At 42.2% G+C, this 17884-nt stretch overlaps 3 protein-coding genes across 3 annotated transcripts; 1 reads left to right on the top strand and 2 right to left on the bottom strand.

Moving 5' to 3' along the window:
• Positions 1–205: 205 nt before the first annotated feature.
• Positions 206–2250, bottom strand: BCIN_11g05450 (hypothetical protein). Its single transcript, XM_024696075.1, has 3 exons — positions 2028–2250; positions 1685–1879; positions 206–1601 (listed from the first exon to the last, which is right to left on the bottom strand). The coding sequence occupies exons 1-3, from the start codon at positions 2188–2190 to the stop codon at positions 1180–1182; spliced, it is 780 nt and encodes a 259-aa protein (XP_024551878.1). The 5' UTR covers positions 2191–2250; the 3' UTR covers positions 206–1179.
• Positions 2251–6374: 4124 nt separating this feature from the next.
• Positions 6375–10954, bottom strand: BCIN_11g05440 (hypothetical protein). The gene is made up of 2 exons (XM_024696074.1): positions 9068–10954; positions 6375–9014 (listed from the first exon to the last, which is right to left on the bottom strand). The coding sequence occupies exons 1-2, from the start codon at positions 9719–9721 to the stop codon at positions 6813–6815; spliced, it is 2856 nt and encodes a 951-aa protein (XP_024551877.1). The 5' UTR covers positions 9722–10954; the 3' UTR covers positions 6375–6812.
• A 3446-nt stretch (positions 10955–14400) lies between these two features.
• BCIN_11g05430 (hypothetical protein) lies at positions 14401–16617 on the top strand. Its single transcript, XM_024696073.1, has 6 exons — positions 14401–14726; positions 14775–14808; positions 14858–15024; positions 15174–15634; positions 15693–15938; positions 15994–16617. Exons 1-6 carry the CDS (start codon positions 14576–14578, stop codon positions 16450–16452), a joined length of 1518 nt encoding a protein of 505 aa, XP_024551876.1. The 5' UTR covers positions 14401–14575; the 3' UTR covers positions 16453–16617.
• The last annotated feature ends 1267 nt before the right edge of the window (positions 16618–17884 follow it).

The raw sequence follows: 17884 nt of genomic DNA, 5'->3' as shown, positions 1-17884 counted from the left end.
ATATATAACCCCCATATAATTGGCACGGTTGATTTAGCTCTCATCTCTTCGTAGAAAATCCGCCCCCTGCCCCTCGCTAAAGAATGTGATTAACCGGCAACCCGCCGTGGCCGGCCCCATGCATGCCAAGACGGCACGTTAAATCTTACGACTCACCACTCCACTCACCACCCCATACATATAAACTCAGCCCCATCATGACAAGTGACAACAACTCTTCATCCAATACTTTCCCCACAGCTACTGCTACAGTAACATTGTTTCACCCACGTTACGAGGAAAACTTGTAAAAAGTGAAGATAATCAAGATTAAATCTGCTCAGCTGACCGGAAAGCTTCTTTTCAAAAAGCTTGGGGGAGGCGATAGGAGGCGGTTGAGGGACGATTCACCGGATTAGGAGCGTTGCAAAAGGGGCGAAATCACGTGGGTGGTTTGGGCTGAATTAAATTGATTACATCAATTTTCAACATGATTGACCTGAAGACAGATATCGAAGAGGAAGTCATGGAAGATGGGAAAAGGCAGCAGAGTCGTACGAGTGGGTTTTTGAAATTTCTCGTCAATTTTTCTTTTACATGCAGGCTGGTTCATTTTCAAGGAAAACCCCGCAGAAAGATAGATTTTAAATCTTGCCCTTTTTCTGAAATGCTACTTTCTCTTTCTACCTGTTTATTTCACCTATTCACTATAACTTCTATCTCTGAGTTCCGAGGCACACCCGGTCACAAGACGAATTTGGAGTTTTGAAACCATAATTCTTTTCTGAGCGAGTCTATAAAGTCACTATCAACATACTATTTTCTTTAGCTATTATCCTTAAGAAATAGAGTATGTTTGATTATACTATCAATTGTTTCAACTGTGCTACAAATCGCTGCTTCTGTTATCTCCCCTATTTAATCCCGAATATTAAAGTCTTTCTCGAATTTGAAGGAGTTAAAGAAAGACTCTATCATAAAATAGTATGGCTGCAAATTCTAAAGACATTCATAGAGAAAAAAATACCGCCCGTGAGTTATGCCGGTGAGACGAGGGGGGTTAATATTTCAGTGTTGAGTAATACACATTGACTTAGATAAATTTACTATGCTCGCGCCTGGGTTCGCTAGACTCAATCTACTAAGACACGACTATCACGTCTAGTCTATTGTGGAGCGTGGCATGGGTGAACAATACCTTCATGCCAGCGAGCGCCTCGATGATGTGAATGGGTCCAGTGACGAGGACGTATTAGCTGCACGATTTTTAAACAGAATCAATAGGCTGATCGCAACCACATCCCCTTTTTCAACACAAATCCAATGCCCACAATCCTTCAACCATTCGAGTTTCTTCTTGTGCTTGGCTGTTCCATATGCCTCCAAAATTTCCTCACTAGAAACATTCATGTCATCTTCCCCAGCCAAAATCAACAGTGAGGCCTTGATCACAAAATACCGTGGTTTTTTGGAGTTTGTAATAGCTTTGCTGAGGCGGACATACTCATTTGGGTCCATAGATAGAATTGAAGAGAGGACGTAGGCGCGTTCGAGTGGGGTTGACTTTCTGGATGTGGTGATTCGGGGAAGGGAGGATGCTAAATCGATCAAGCCTTTTCCTACTGCTCACTGTCAGTGTATAGTCGACCCGATCATAGAGGGTAAAGCCGAGACACTGTATTGAGCAATCGACACAGATACTTACATTCCGTTATAGCCTTAATCCTTCCATCAAGTATGGCGGCCAGGCCTTTGCAAGGATTAAGTGCTCCAAGTAAGACAACACCTCCTATACGGTCGGGATATTCGGCTGCTAAGTTGCTAGCGATGATAGTCCCTATTGAGTGACCGACGACTATTATCTTCTCCTTGAATCCAAGTTCGTCAATCAACTTGATTACTATTTTGGTAAGGGTTTGTATGCTATGGGGAGAGGGTAGTGGCGTAGGGGGGGGGGGGGGGGGGGGGTGGGAAGGCCTGAGCCAGGATAATCGAGCGCTATGCAACGGATGGAGGGGAAATGGCGGGTGTGATGGTATGGTAGAAACAGGAGGATGACCCAAGCCCATGAAGGAGTAAGGTGATGGGTTTAGGCGGTAGCTCCCTCACTTCCTGGCCATCTGGGAGAAAGGTGATTGTATCGTCATTCCAAGAATCAGTATAGAAGATGCCTTGGCTACTCCATGTAGAATAGGTTTCCATAAAAGGCATGGCGAAATTGACTGATCTATGTGGGGTTATGTTAGGATTGAAAGGTGTGAAAAGTTGTGCAGAGAACATCTTGCACAAGATGACATGTTTGTTGTTTCTCGTCAGGTGAGTATAGGCTCTAATCTTTAAGTATGCTAGCTCGGGAAACATGCAGGGGTCTAATCTAATCTAGAACACACAGTGTCAGCCTATTATCATTTTGATGTTGACTGTACATTAGGCATCAAAAGTGCTCAGATTAGAGTGAGCAGATGTTCACTTTGCTGCTAGAGCAGCCAAAGTCAACGACTAAGATACACATATAGAAATTAAGTCATGATACATTTCTCAGATTGAATAGGGCCACTTTTGCTCTAATTCAATCGGAGGATGTCGGAAAATGGGAATGTTCCGGCAACCCGCAAACGTCGCAGCCACACGTAAGCAAGAGGCAGGCATAGGTTTTATTAAAAATTTACCGAGATTTTTATAACCACGCCACTGATCACAATCCTTGATCGCTTAATTGGAGGAGGTATCAACCTGCAAGGCGACAACAAATGGCATAGCGCACTCTAGCGGCTACAGTACTGAGAATCACTTTTTAGCATCGTTATTAGACTCGGAGATTCACATCTGATTGTTTTATAAGTTAAGAAGGCGAAAACAGCTTAATGGTAGTGTTGTGTATTGAGGGGTTATATTATACTATAGTGAGAGACTCTTTGTAATTCAGATAGGTGATGATGATGCGATTATAGACCTTTGAAATTTATACTTTGAAGTATTTGAAAGAGACGTATAATTTAACTGATGTAAAAAAAACTAGAATTTTGATACATTTGTAGATTTATTATCACTTGAACTCGTAATACTCTTGCTATGCAGGAACAACCGTTATCCATTCACCCAAGCTATCTATTCTACCCATATATTCTACCCACCACATCCACCTTTCTAACCTTCACGACGTCATCAAAATCGAAACAAGTGTTCAAAGTACCCGTTCAATCCACATCCAGGCAGCCATGTCTCACGACTACACGTGTTCGAATATTCGCCCCGAATATTTAATCCCTACCTAGACGTGACCCGCCCCTCATATATCTCGGAATCTCCGGGTTGCCTCCTCTTGCTCCATATATTCATTGATCGATGTCTCTACCAATGAGCGTACACCTAGTAACTTGCCTCTCTTCTTCAAAACCCCCTTCGGGCGAAGAAAAGTTTATTTCTCAAATACTTTTCTTTCACGGGGACTTGTTTATTCCAACGAACCTTCATGCATCTATTGAGTCTAAAGAGCCTCCTTGTAGTTAAGTATTCTGATACTCAATTCCTCGTAATACATCTGCTAGATCCCTGCCCAAAGATGTGTATTCTCGAACGTTATAAAGTTTTATATACGAGAACATTCGATTCCTACAGACTATTAGAGTATTGTTATCGTTCCTTCCCTTTCAACATTAAAACATAAAGGTGTTTATATTAATCGTCATTATTGATCCTTCTATTTTTGTATAGTGATTCGAAATAATGAGATACGATCTAGTTAATATTGCTTTCAAAAATACTCATTTCACTTTTCCCCTACATTGAATAAGATTGATTTGTTCTTTCTATTAGTATGTATATAATCTATTAAACATTAAGCATTCTAATATGTACCACTTACTATGTAAAGTATTACTAGAATCGAATTTATTCAATTAAAGAAGCTAGAATAAAATCAAAATAACTCTCTTATCTACTTTCTTTTTCTTATTATCTCTTTTTTTCTCCTATTACTAGAAAGTCTCAGATTAAATCAAATCATATAATTATATAATCTCAATATATAATAAGTAATTATAATATATTATCTACTCATCTAAGTGAATATAGAAGAGAGAGAGAAAAGGCATCTTTCAACGTTTATAAAGTATTCAAAATCTACAAAAAAGTTTATATAATAATAATATTTCGTCTCTCATCTCCTTTCTCTTATTAATCATTCAATCATTCAATCATTTAATTATTTAGTTACTTAATCTCCTCTTTCTCAAAATCTTAAACTTGAAAACTGATTCGTATACTTCTTATTAGTTACAAATTTAAAGATATAAATACAAATACAAACATACTAGTCCTATTATCAATTTCTCGATAAATCTTCTCACCTTCTCATTCTTCTCATCTCAAATCCCTCTAACAATTTCGCAATTTCTTATACATTATCCTATATCTTATATCTTATATAACCTATTCTCAGATTTCTAATTACTCTACTTCTTCTTATTAATCTCTGAATCTTCCCGTCTTTCTATCTTTCTCATCCATAACTATCTCATTTTCCTAACCTTCTTCAATTTTCCAACTTTATAACTATTTCACATCATTGATTACTTTATTCCCTATATTCATTGTAACTCCTCACTCTCCTCACCCTATTTACCAATCTTTAATTTCAATCTACTCTCATTTATTTCATCTATGTTGTTTACTATAACAAATGTACTCTGTTTTCAGTATTGTATTTCTTTTCTCTTTCTTATTTTGATTCATTAACATTCATTTGTAATAATCTATACTCATCTCAATTCTTTCTTATTTATATGTATATTTTAGTCATCTGTATTATTTTTATTACTCTTCTCACTTATAATTCTTATTTTTTAATTCCTTTTCTTACTTTCCTTATTTACTCTTCTTATTCACTCTTCTTATTCACTCTTCTTATTCACTCTTCAATTGATTCTCCTCCTATTCACTCTTTATATTCACTCTTCTCATTCATTTTATTTATTTATTCCCCTGTATTCACCCTTCTTATTTACTTTCCTATTCATTTTTCTCATTCATCCCCTTCTATCCACTTTCAAATTCACTCTCAAATTTACTCTTAAATTTACTCTTCTATTCACTCTCTCCTCATTCGCCCCCTCCTATTCATTCTCAAATCCACTCTCCTACTTTACCCTCCTAATTCACCCTCTCCCTTCCACTTCTCCCTCCTAGTTCTCTCCCATTCCCAGCTCCCCATTTAAATTCAAGCCTTCTAATAAACATTACTCAGCATTAATTTCTTTATTAAATTTCTCCAACAACTTCCACTCCAACTTCAATCCCAAACCCCCCTCATTCCTTATCCTCTAGTTTAATCTCAACTCTAATTCCAATTCCAATTCCAACTCCAACTCCAACTCTCACTCCAATTTCAACTTTCACTTCCACTTTTAATCGCAACCTTCTTTATTCCTTATTTTTATCTCAATTCCAATTCCAATTTCAACTTCAATTCTATTCTCTCTTTTTTTATCCTTTGCCCTTTATCATCTCCCTTCAGCTCTTAATCTTTAATCCCCAACTTCAATTCCAATTCTAACTTCAATTTCAACTTACAAGCACAACCCCTTTCATTTCTTATTCCCTACCTCAATCACAATCTCAATTCTACCCTCCATCCTCTCCCCCCAACCCCCAACTCCAACTCCAACTCCAACTCCAACTCCAACTCCAACTCCAACTCTCCCTCCAAGACAAAACAAACAAATCAAAATCAAAATCAAAATCTCCAATACGTCTAGAAATAAAACGAAATAAAACAAAATAAAACAAAATCAACCAACCAACCAACCAATCATCGATCCAAAGCCTTGCCTACTCCCTACCAATCCATTTCCAGCACTCATCAATCATCAATTATCAATCATCACTTCCCCTTTCCCTTTCCCTCCCTTCCCCTATCTCAATACACATCACAAACACATCCACTCCCCAAAATAAACAATAACAAGGATTTCTTTTCTTATTCACGAACAAAAACCTCATTTCCCTCACTCATTCCACCTCACCTAACGCCTACTACCAACCACTAAAAAAAAATCCTCAATAAGTTATCACTACATCTTTCTAACGGTGTGAACGCAGTGAATGACTTCAATTCAATGGCTACTATAATAAAACCGTAAGCGAATGCGAAAGAGACTAGCTCTTTCAGTAGCTCTATATAACACCTACTATTTCCTGTATATAGCTAGCTCTTTAGACAGAATGGAATATAGACAATTAGGACATACAATACGTGGGTGCGACGTCTTTCGTATCATTCTCAAACCAACACTAACCCTACACCAGAAAAATCACTTAAAAACCATCCATTTTCAATTTTTGATCAATCAAAGTTCACATACTAATCCACATGGAAATGGGTGGAATATCTTGAATGCATCTTCATTACTACCTCTCTACGACTTCTTCTCCCTCTTACCATCAGACATCATGAAGTCCATGTGTACACTCCCCTCGCCCTCATCTCCCACCCCTCAAATTACTCATCCATCACCTCACAACGACTTCATCGAAAAGTAGACCAAGGAAAACGACCCCCCCTTTCCCGATGTCCTACTACTTCCGCATTCCCCTCCCTATATTCATCCCCCAAAGGGAAAAAAGGAAAAAACTTCAAAAACGCCCAACTAATGCTCCCTCAAGATATGCTCGCTTTCCGCAATACCACATATCGCACAGACATTTAAAGTTTTTTGGTATCCTATATTAATATCCATATCCTCGCACACGCACTGGTATACGTATAATTGGGTGATATTTTTCAAACTCCATCCCTCATGTAAACATAAAAAAAATATTTCAATCCCTTTACATCATTTCTTCTTTCCCTTTTCTTTTTGTCCCAAACCAGATGTACCAAGAATATCATCGAAAGTCGATTCTTTTCTTCCAGCTGAAGATACGGGTCGACCATCCGTATGGAGACTAACAACACTATTTCGACTGATCACACTGTTGCGGCTATAAGGTGATGCGCCTCTTCTTCCCACAGCACTTACAGGTGATTCACGTCCAGCTGGTGAGTCTGATCTGAAACCAGGTTCCATATTACCTGGAATTGGTAACATTTCCAAGCCAAGCATGACACTGTTTCGTTGAGATTGTCGACTGTTGCTACGATTATCAACTCCAAGCATACCATTACTTGCAACACTTGATCTTCGAGAAGAATTTTCACGACCTCGACTATCTGGTCGACTAAAGCTTCCGCCAAATCCAGGGGGTGGCGCAAGTGGTGACATTGTTCCTTCCTCTTGGTCATCTGGTGAGAACGGTTGTGAGATCTCATTTGCTTCGGCATTATTGATCCATTTCTGAGCAACTGTCCAGCAATGTGATCTGCGGTAAACACCTTCGGTACCATAATTGACAACGTCACTAGGTAAACTGACCACTCCTTGACCGCCTTGAACTCCATACCATGCCATTTTCACTCCCGCCGCATCTTCCAACCAAGGTAGATTACCCAAGGGTGGTTGACATAAGAAGTAATCCACTCCTTCTGTGTATCGTACATTGTCCACGTCTACAACAAGCATAGGAAGTGATTGAATGACTGCGTAGAGGAACAACCAATGTCCATATCTCTGATCGGCCAATTCTTGAACATTCTTACCCTTGGATTCCTTCTCCTCAAATGTTTTATGCATCTCCATAAATGGAGTTTTCTTGTCAGCATCAAGGTTATGACTCTTAGCTAAGATAAGAAGTAGCTCGTATTCCTTGAGTTTTCTAGTTGATGCCTTGTGTTGATCCTTGGGTGATAGAAGAGGATAGCCAGGTTCAATAGATGCCATCGTTGGAATTTTAGGTACATCGAATGGAATGGGTGGTAGAACTGGTGGGGAAGATCTATCAAATTCAGCCAAGATTTTTCTTGCTGCTAAATGAATTGGATTAGCATGAGCCACATCCTGATCCTCTGAGTCCATAGATCTAGTCGTGATAGCATCTCGATCAGCCATAAAGTCGTAAAGATCACACATATCAGAGTAAAGCTGTTTAAGTACTTGTCGATTCAAGCCACCTTCGACATATTGATTCTTGGTTCTTTGCTTTGGTGGCCATTGACCATGAACTATCTTGTAGTACGATAGTACATGCCTCCTCATATTTAGGTAGTTCGTCCTCCAATTTTGGAATCTAGCAATTTTAGATTCTGCGCTAGTTTTTGATGCTGCTGCACCAGAAAATAACGCAGGGTATTCAAAATCAGCCAATCGCTCCTCAGCACGTTGTTGTCGTTGGGAAAGTTCCAAAGATGCTCGTTCAAGTCGATCCCGAGTGTTGTTTGAAATTTCCTTGAAAAGGTTCGATTTCAGATCTTTGATCGAGTGCCATTTTCCAGCTGCATGTACAAATGCCTCGTGATACAATTCTGTGGACCTCATGCGCTCTCCTAATATAATCGCCTCAACAGTCTTCTCTCGACTTTGTCTAACATCGGCTAAACGAAATTCATCCAGGAAAAAGGCAAAGCTAGCTGCTGCTGCCTCTCCATAGGTTGATCCATCATAATTGCTAAATTCAAACTTTTGTAACATTGACGATATGGCCAAGAATATATAGAATGTAGTAGGGCAACTTTTTGTGGCAACAAGTGGCTGACCCGTCATGAATGCAAAGAAATTTCGAACATTGACAAGATTTTGTATATCGTCGGGAGAAAATTTAGTAGGATCATCAGTAGATAATTCTGTCGGAAAGTAAAGATGGATTTCTCCATTGTTTTCAGGGTATGGGTTCATGTAATCCGAAGACGCTTCTGATCCAGATGGTCCATCAACAGGGGTTTCTGGAGGTGTACCGGTTTGTGTTGAATCATCAGGACTTTGCCTACCAGCCGAATCCAAACTTGTTGACCTCCGCTTAGCGAGACTGCTGGTTATCATTTCGTGAAGGGGTCCGGATGACGATAGGACCAGGGAGGGAACTTTGAACGATGGTCCATGGCTAAATGATTCTGGAAAAACGTGTACAAATGTATCGCAATATTCTTCCCATAATTCTGGTACCTATTATCCGTTAGCTATGATGTTATCAGAGGGCCCGCCAACAGTATCATTACCTTCTCACCATTGGTTACAAGCGAAATGTTGTAATCAATCTTTTGATCCCCTGCAATAACCCAAGCAGATGATCTACCATCCGAGCCGGAGTTTGAGGATGAATGTCTCGACTTCGTTTTTACCGGGAAAAAACTCCTTCGTTTTGATGCCTTCGCATTATTCTCACCATCTGAAATGTACGAAGTTGGTCGACTGGATATTGGAGACGATACTGATCTATTTCCATTACCACTCACCGCAGAAAATGGAGATGGTGGTGCAAGGGAGTTGACATTCGACGTGGAGCCGTGTCTGCCTCTTCTTTCCGTGAGTTGATTAACAGGAGGTTCTGCTGCATCTGGCGAGGGAGAGGGATTGAGTGGCCACGAATTATTATGAGGTTGTTCCTTTTGTAATTTATTTGGTCCTTGTTGAGTCGGTGGTGCTGGCGGAGCACTGGTGGGCATGGAGGGAAGCGTAGGAACGGGTGGAACATCTGCGGATGGTTCGGGAGATGGTGGTTGTCGAATAGGAATGTTGGCATTTTGAGGTATTGGTGGGATCTTTTCTTTAGTAGATTTAGAGTCTGTCTCTACAAAAATATTTGGAAGATACGCAGAAATGCGATGCAAGCGGGAGACGGATCTCGACCTCTTCTTTGGACTAGAGCTCATCTTGAGATCTTCTAGTGCAAACACTTCCGTAATAGCTTGCGCTTCTAGCTGTTCTTTGACTTCCTCCGGTACAAACCCTCCAAAGTTTTGTAGTGGAATTAGAGCAGTTGGAAGAAGATATAAAATGCTAAGGTAAAATGAGTGTGAATGGAAGTAGTTCACTTACTCAACGTCATTTCGCGAGACGTTCTCCCTTTTCTCTTTGAATAATAATAAAAAAATCGAATAGGGAGGATCTGCCAAAGTGGAGACTTGTATATATAATTCTTCTCTCAGCACTCTATTTTATTCCTCGCTCTCAAGGGTATTGGCAATCCCCATGAAAGGTTTAATTGTGGATTCTTGACCGAATTGTGCGCTTTTGAGTATGTGGGGAGTGAGAATTGTGCGCTATTTGGTTTGATGTGACAGCGTGAACGAGGATTGCTCTGTTTGAGATGGAGTGACTCGAGTGATTCAAACCCTTTTCGAATGGTAAGGATTACGCGGCAGCGGCGGTGCGGTGGGTTTTCTTTTTCTTCGATAGTGGATAAAGAGGAACAACGGGGGGGGGGATTAAGTGAGGATGTGAGAAAGATGGGAATTGATAAATGAGGTTAATGTCCTTTGAGTGGTCCTTCGTCAAGATCTCTGCTCCCGAAATTCTATTTAATTAGCAAGCCGATTTCCTGCTCGAAACTTTGGTCGTGAATGGTGGGTAGGTAGGTAGGTAGGTAGGTAGGTAGGTAGGTAGGTAGAGGTAGGTACGTTCAGAAGCGCCAGAAATGTGCGATGAGGGTTTTAATATCATATGAGTATTGTTTGGGCGTGCTGTCCTCCCGTTGTTGGTTTCTCATTTATATAAATCGAAATCGAAATCGAGATAGAAATAGAACAGCACGGCGGCAAAACACCAAACGGAATGTCGGCGGGTACAAATAGCAGACGGACGCCCTCGGGAGGGAGAGGAAAAGGACCAACAAATAACAGATTGGTTGTTTCAATTTCAGGCCAGGTCAGATCAGGTCAGGTCAGAGTCTTGGTTGATGTACCTGCTCCGTGAATACCGAAGATGCGGCTGCGGTTGATAGTGAAGAAGGAAACGATTAGGTTATATCATGAACACAATGCACTTACGCAGGACGACCAGGTTCTGAGCAGTAGCGCAGAAACCGTGAAGAAAGAGTGAAGAAACTGTAATCAATCTGCAGCTGATGCTGTTTGGGCCGAAGTAACCTTTGCCGTCCTGTCATCTGCAAGCAAAGATTGAATTTTTGGGATGCTCTTTGATAGGTAGCCGGGGACCAAGCAGGCCCAAGAATCATTTGATGCTCCGGCACGTGCTCGGTGGCCATCGAGAATGATAGGGTGGTATTTTTAACATGCAAGGTGATGCTATTGCCAAGGGATCGACCAAGCTTGCACTGCCGAATAGCAAACGTACCCTGGGCGGCGGTGGTGCATGCCTCAGGCATCTACCCGCCACTCATCTTCCATGTCACGTGGATTCATGCATCTCTCCGTCTGTGATCTTATTAATCAACCACAGACTGCGCAGTTGCAGAGTACACCTGGTGGCAGGTGCTCGGTGGGTGCAAAGTGATTCTTCGATTCTGTTCTCTCATTCCTCTCATTCCTCTCATTCCTCCTCCCCTTCGTTCCGAGCCTCCTCTCCGCTTCACCTGACTCCACCCCTTCCCCTTCCCCTTCCCCTTCCCCTTGGCTTCCCTCGCACACCATCCCACCTACCTGCCTTCATACCCATTGTTTTACATCCTCGTATATGAACAGACTATACTCATCTACGTAGAATCAAAGTGAATCACATAGTAAAACATTAAATTTCTCAATTGAAACCACTCTTGCACCATCTGGATGGATTGGTACTAGATGCAGTGGAACATAGATTAAATTCTGCTCGTCTCATAATTCTCATTGGCAAAACATGTGCAGAAGCTCTGAAATCCTACGACAATAATGAATGGTGGGCCATCGGCCAAGGAGAAGCCCAGAAGAGGCCCAAGACCACCCAAGGATGTTTAATCAGGTTTCCAGGTTGCGAAATTTCACTCGGGCGGAATACACATCTGCAGCTTGGTCGGCCGAAAACAGGTACCGGACTATGTGAAGAGGAAGGAGAAGGTTATTATTATGGTTAGTGGGCACGATCTATGGATGCGTGGATGTGTGGATGGACAGATGGACAGATGGACAGATGGATATGTCTCTCTCTGCCCTTGTGGTACTGACAAACCAACCCTTTCGATTGACACAAGACAATACCTCAACTCCAAACCAAAAGCGAAAGGAAAGAGAAAAGAAGGGGATGATCCAAATCATAAAGTTTTACCCCAAAAAGTTGTGGCTGAGACTTTTGCTGCAATGACTAATAAACCAGGAGTACAGATTCGGAAAAGTCATGTTGAAGGGTCATGTTGTACTTTGCATTCGTAGCGAGAGTGAGGGTGAGGGTGAGGGTGTGAGCGTCCAAGAGTCGGAGAGTGACAAGAATGACAAGAGCAACGAGAGTGACAAGAGTTAAAAATAGCATGTGTGTCCATTCAATTTGGCAGGACATTTACCCATTTCCTTCTAGAAAAGACAACCGGCCAAAGTTCTTTTCGCACCTGCGTTGATCATCCCAAAACATTGACGCAGGAGTAATGCAGGTGAAGATGCCGTATTCGATAACCTCTTCTTGAACGCTGCAAAGAGGATAGGCCGCATGTACTTTTCCTATACTCTTACGTATTGATATTGAATTGGCGATATGACCTGACAGCTTGACAGCCACGACAGCTTCGAGAATGTCTTTATGTTTCATTCATTTCATTCGTCTCATTCATCTCATTACCTGGGATCCACTCCAGACCTTTAGCATGTATATCGCACTTTCTTTAACCTGTTTGACTGTGCCGCTGCCGTTGTTGGTTCCTGAGTTTTAGCACGTCATTTAGTCCCATGGAATAATGATCCCACCTCATGGAGAGCTTGGGAGGATGCTAGCATGGCCAAGTAAACGAGGGAAACGAGGTAAACGAGGTAGATGATAAATCTCCTTGGAACACAGAGCATGGAGCATAGAGCATAGAGCATAGAGCAAATCACGGATCAATCGGGTCGACAACGTTACATTGAGGGAATTTTTAAATTGCGGAGCCGGTCCCGAGAGTTGGTACCGTGATTAGTACCATGGACGCGTGTCGGCTTTGCTTGCTTTTTGCCATGGTTAAATGGCGATTCTTACCTGTTTAGCTTGGATGCTTCTATCCTGCGAATCATGCCGCTCGTTTCGAAATCGCAAGTGGATTTAGTATATCTTCATTAATTTGGGCTCGCTGGCTGCCAAGAGGAGAATACTTTGTGATGTGTGTGGGAATTCTGGATGATAGGCAGTAAAGAGCTTGTAGTCTTTCTCCAACCTCTGAACATCCCCCTCCATCATTTTAGAAGTTTGATCCGCCAAGTGATCAAGAACCCGGCGACAGGTACAGATCGATCCGGTCGGCCTTCTTCATGAACTCTAATGTCCGTCATTGGAACTCCGCAAGGCTCCACGTAGAATTTCCTTTCGCTCTGCTAAGCTATACAGAGTATTTCGCTTCGGGGCACAGGTGCTCCGTCCGTTTGCACGATGAGACGACGTACTTTCAAATTCTTTTGATTACGCTGCTTTGACTGCAATCATCGCTATACCTTCCGAAATTCCACCACGGAAGAGTTCAGAGTCCGGCACGAGATAAAGTGGAGCTTGCTTGACAGTAGACGGAAAACGGACGTGGAACAGACAGCAGGTAAGACGAAAGAAGGAAGAAAGCTTCTAGCTTTGAAGCTTCGAGGAGTACTCTTCGTAATGTGTTTCTGTGGGCCGTTGCTTTATCTGCACTTCGCACTACACTCATCTGCCTCCCTCGTACCGAGCCATTCGGAGCCGATTCACAGAGGATATACTTTTCCGGTGCTGGGGGAGGGTCCACAAACCAACAGACATACAACAACAATACGATGCACCCAATGGCACCAGTCTGATGCATGTCCCATCAACATTACACTATCAGATCATTAGACGACGAACACAGATTGACGTGCTTGTGTACATGCACACACAAACGCACACGTGTGTCTATAATCAGCACATACCTGCCAAACACCACAGACTCCTTCCCATCACCATCATGAGCATGTCCCAGCCGCGCAATCTTAGCATTTTTGCAACGGTCATGGCTAGCGTATGTAATACGGCATTTGATTCATTGGCTCATCTCGATGAAATCCAACATTGGTATTTCAGATCTGCGGAGTAGTTTCAAGACTTCCCATCCGATGGAAAGCTTGCATCGCTGTCCGAAAGCTTGGTCATTTGTCGAAACTCTATCCTTCACCGTCGAATGAGGATGACGGATAATTACCCAACACGCACCGGATAAGCCTTCGTCTTCTAACAGGAACGGATTTTGCCGCCACCAAAAAAAATCGCGGGGTCTCCACGAATGCACATCCACCCTATCAAGATCCTCACGTTGATAGCTCAACATGGAAAGGATGGGGTACTACCTACCTTTTTCTACATTTTTCCTTCCCAATGGGTGCGGATGTGACGTTGTAAGCTGGCCTTTCTTTTTCCGCACTCAGGAATAAAATGGGCATGTTCTCGCAGTTTTCCTCCTTCTCATTCACAGTGTGTGTGTACTTTGTAACACTTTCAATTGCGAGTGAATTTATGCCGCGCTGAGCCAATCGCTGTCCGTTGATTGACGCGGTCGAATCGAGAAGATCAATAGCACAACAGAAGACGAATCCCACAACCCCTCCGAACACTGCCTTTATTTTGTATCGCAGGAAATTCAGCTTCTTTTGGTTCGACAACACATCAAGATGAATACTTCCGAAAAACCGGAGACCGCTCAACTCGAAGCTGTTCGAGAACCACCTTCAGCCCAGAATGGCTATCACATCGATCCTGTGATAGAGAAGAGACTCGTGCGAAAGTTGGATAAACATCTTGTTCCACTGGTGGTGCTATTGTGTAAGTTACATCTAAAGAGTTTAGTCACCAGGTTACTAATTTGCATAGATCTGCTATCATATCTTGATCGATCAAATATAGGGTATGTGCCTGTCACAAATAAATGTGTCAAGTTTCTGACAGTCAATCAGCAATGCGAAAACTGCCGGCATGACGAAAGACCTCGGGATTTCTAGCAGCGAGTACGAATGGCTATTGACAATCTTCTATATCGCATACATTGTATTTGAATGGTTTGCTTTGATGTGGAAGGTTCTTCCTCCACATGTATGGGCTTGTTTCTGTGTGATTGGATGGGGTAAGTTCTCTGTTTTATCTTTCAATCTTATCATCCTTGCGATACTTCTAGTTTGGACGATCATTGCTTCAAATTCACTAAGGATTGTGCATCATATTCCAAGGGTCTTTTTAATGAAAAAATACAATTACTAACGACCAACATCATAGGCACCGTCGCCACTCTTCAATCAGCTACCCAATCATGGTCTGGTATGATGGCAGCAAGATTCTTCCTCGGATTCTTCGAAGCCGGTTATGGTCCTGGTATCCCTTACCTTCTTTCTTTCTTTTACCTCCGTCACGAAATTGGTATACGAATCGGAATTTTCCTCAGTGCTGCACCCTTGGCAACATGCTTTGCAGGTGCATTGGCATATGGAATTACTAGTGGACATGCTGCGATTGCAAGTTGGCGTCTTCTATTCTTGGTTGAAGGTTTACCATGTGTAGCTGCCGGGATCATGACATTTTTTGTTCTCCCCGATAGTCCGGAGAAAGCACGCTTCTTGAACGAGGAAGAAAGAGCGGTCGCTAAAGCACGAGGCGTAAGACAAGTAGGCGCAGAGGAAGAACATCGTGTTGGAGGTGTCAAATGGGCTGATATCGCTGCAGCTCTTGCGGATCCCAAGGTACGTTTCATCTTACGTGTATGTCTGAGGCGCCAAACTCTAATAAAGATACGAATAGAATTGGCTCACAGCCTTGATGTATTTCTCATGCAATGTTTCATTTAGCTCCCTCCCCGTATTCCTCCCCACAATTCTTAACGAGATGGGCTTTTCATCCATCCACGCCCAAGGTTTATCCGCTCCCCCATATTTCCTCGCGTTCCTCGTCGTCATCCTCTCAACCTACATTGCTGATCGTACTCAACAACGTGGCCTGGTAATTATGTTCCTCTCGGTTCTTGGTGCCATTGGATATATCTTACTGGTAAATATCAAATCTCAAACAATTCATCCAAGAGAATTCAAACTAACATGTTCAGGCTACCACTTCCGCAACCGGACCCCGCTACACTGGTGTTTTCCTCGCCGCCGCAGGAATCTTCCCCGCCATCGCTAATATTCTCCCCTGGGTTCTGAATAATCAAGGTTCAGACACCAAACGTGGTACGGGAATCGCACTCCTCAATATGGTCGGTCAATGTGGTCCACTTCTTGGAACGAGAATGTATCCCTCGGAGGATGGCCCATATTACCGCAAGGGCATGTGGGTGTGCACTGCATTTATGCTTTTCAATGGATTTCTGGCGCTGGCGTTAAGAATCTTGTTGAATTGGGAGAATGGAAGATTGGATGCGAAGTATGGGGTAGTAGGAAGGAGAGATGCGAAGGGTAACGTAGTGGGCGAGGAAGAGACCGAGGATAAGATGGGCGAGAAACCATACATGGGTGCGGAGGGAGGAGATGAGAATGATGGTCCTAGGTTTAGATATGTGTTGTGATGTGATGTTGGAGGAGGGAGCTGGGAACCTTGGGTGGATAGAGATGAGGGCGGGTGGGAGATGAAATGTAACGAAGGCGATCTGGTGATAGAAACAGATTTGATTTAATTCGATCTGACCTAATTAAATTAGGATGCTCTATCTAAATATCTAAATATCTAAACACCCAAACATCATAATCCCAAATCAAAATACGTGAAGAAGAAATAAGCTTCCAGCTAATTATCTTGGCCCGCTTGGCTTTCTCGGCGGAAGGGAATGGCATCATTGGATTATGTTGTTAGCCAGTCAGCTTGCCGCAACAAACGCAAATCCAAATCCAAATGAGTAATCAATCAAAATCGAAATCGAAATCTAAGTCTAAGTCTAAAATCTGGGGACGAGTTGTCAATTCTATCAATTTGTATGGGATGATTGTTGAAAGTTGTTGGTGTTGAAAGTTGTGGGTGGCGGTGTGGGTGTAGGTTTTTGGATCCTTTCTCTTTTGGCTTGGGATTTTTGAGATGGACGGGATGGAGGGGATGGGAGGAGGTGTATATATGTGTGTGTGTATAGTTAATCAGCTTGATTTTTTGTAGTATAGAGACGTTTAATACAATGGGATAGGATGAGATGTGATGGGATGTGATGTGATGTGATGTGATGTGATGTGATGTGATGGAGATCTAATATTGAATTGTATGTGTGAATAACTAACTATATCTACATATATCTAGGAGCTTGAGATTTCTAGATTGGATTTGGATTTTTGGATTTTTGGATTGAGTGGTGCTTGGGGGAGTGCGTGATGTGGTGTGGTGTGGTGTGGTGGAGGGGAAGTGGAATTGATGGATGGATAGATGAATGGATAGATGGATGAGTAGATAGTTTTTGCTTGATCATTTTATCATGTTATCTTTCTATCTCTCTATCTCTCTATCTTTATCGTCTTGGGTGGGGGAGTTTGGGGTTTGGTTGCCCGGCCAATTTATGAAGTTGTCCGTGGGTGGGTAGGTGGGTGGGTAGGTAGGTCTTGATGGACGGATGGATGGATGGACGGATGGATAGATGGCTTAAATCATCGGAATTGAAAAGATCATAGTTCTCTATTCCATCTTCGAAATTCATTGGAAAATGTTGTGATATGTCGATATGATACGATAGCTTTCTTGAGAGTTGGGATGGATAGATATTCGGAAGCGGATGTTTTACCGAGAAAGTTGGGATTTGGGAGAATAGGTGGTGGAGTAGGTTGTTTTGTTGGAGAGGTGTGAGATTGAGATGGATATTGAGATAGATATAGTTAGATGTAAAGATAGATAGATAGATAGATAGATAGATACAGAAATAGATAGATATATAGATCTAGATATAAAAAAAGATTTGCTGATGTTGGTCCCGGTTTTTGTGGACATGCCATACATACTGAGTTAGCTTCTTCGTCTTTTGAACG

The sequence above is a fragment of the Botrytis cinerea genome, chromosome 11 (assembly GCF_000143535.2).
Source record: "Botrytis cinerea B05.10 chromosome 11, complete sequence".
Taxonomy (NCBI): domain Eukaryota; kingdom Fungi; phylum Ascomycota; class Leotiomycetes; order Helotiales; family Sclerotiniaceae; genus Botrytis; species Botrytis cinerea.
The sequence above is the reverse complement of the archived record's forward strand: the minus strand, read 5'-3'. Positions and strand labels throughout refer to the sequence as shown.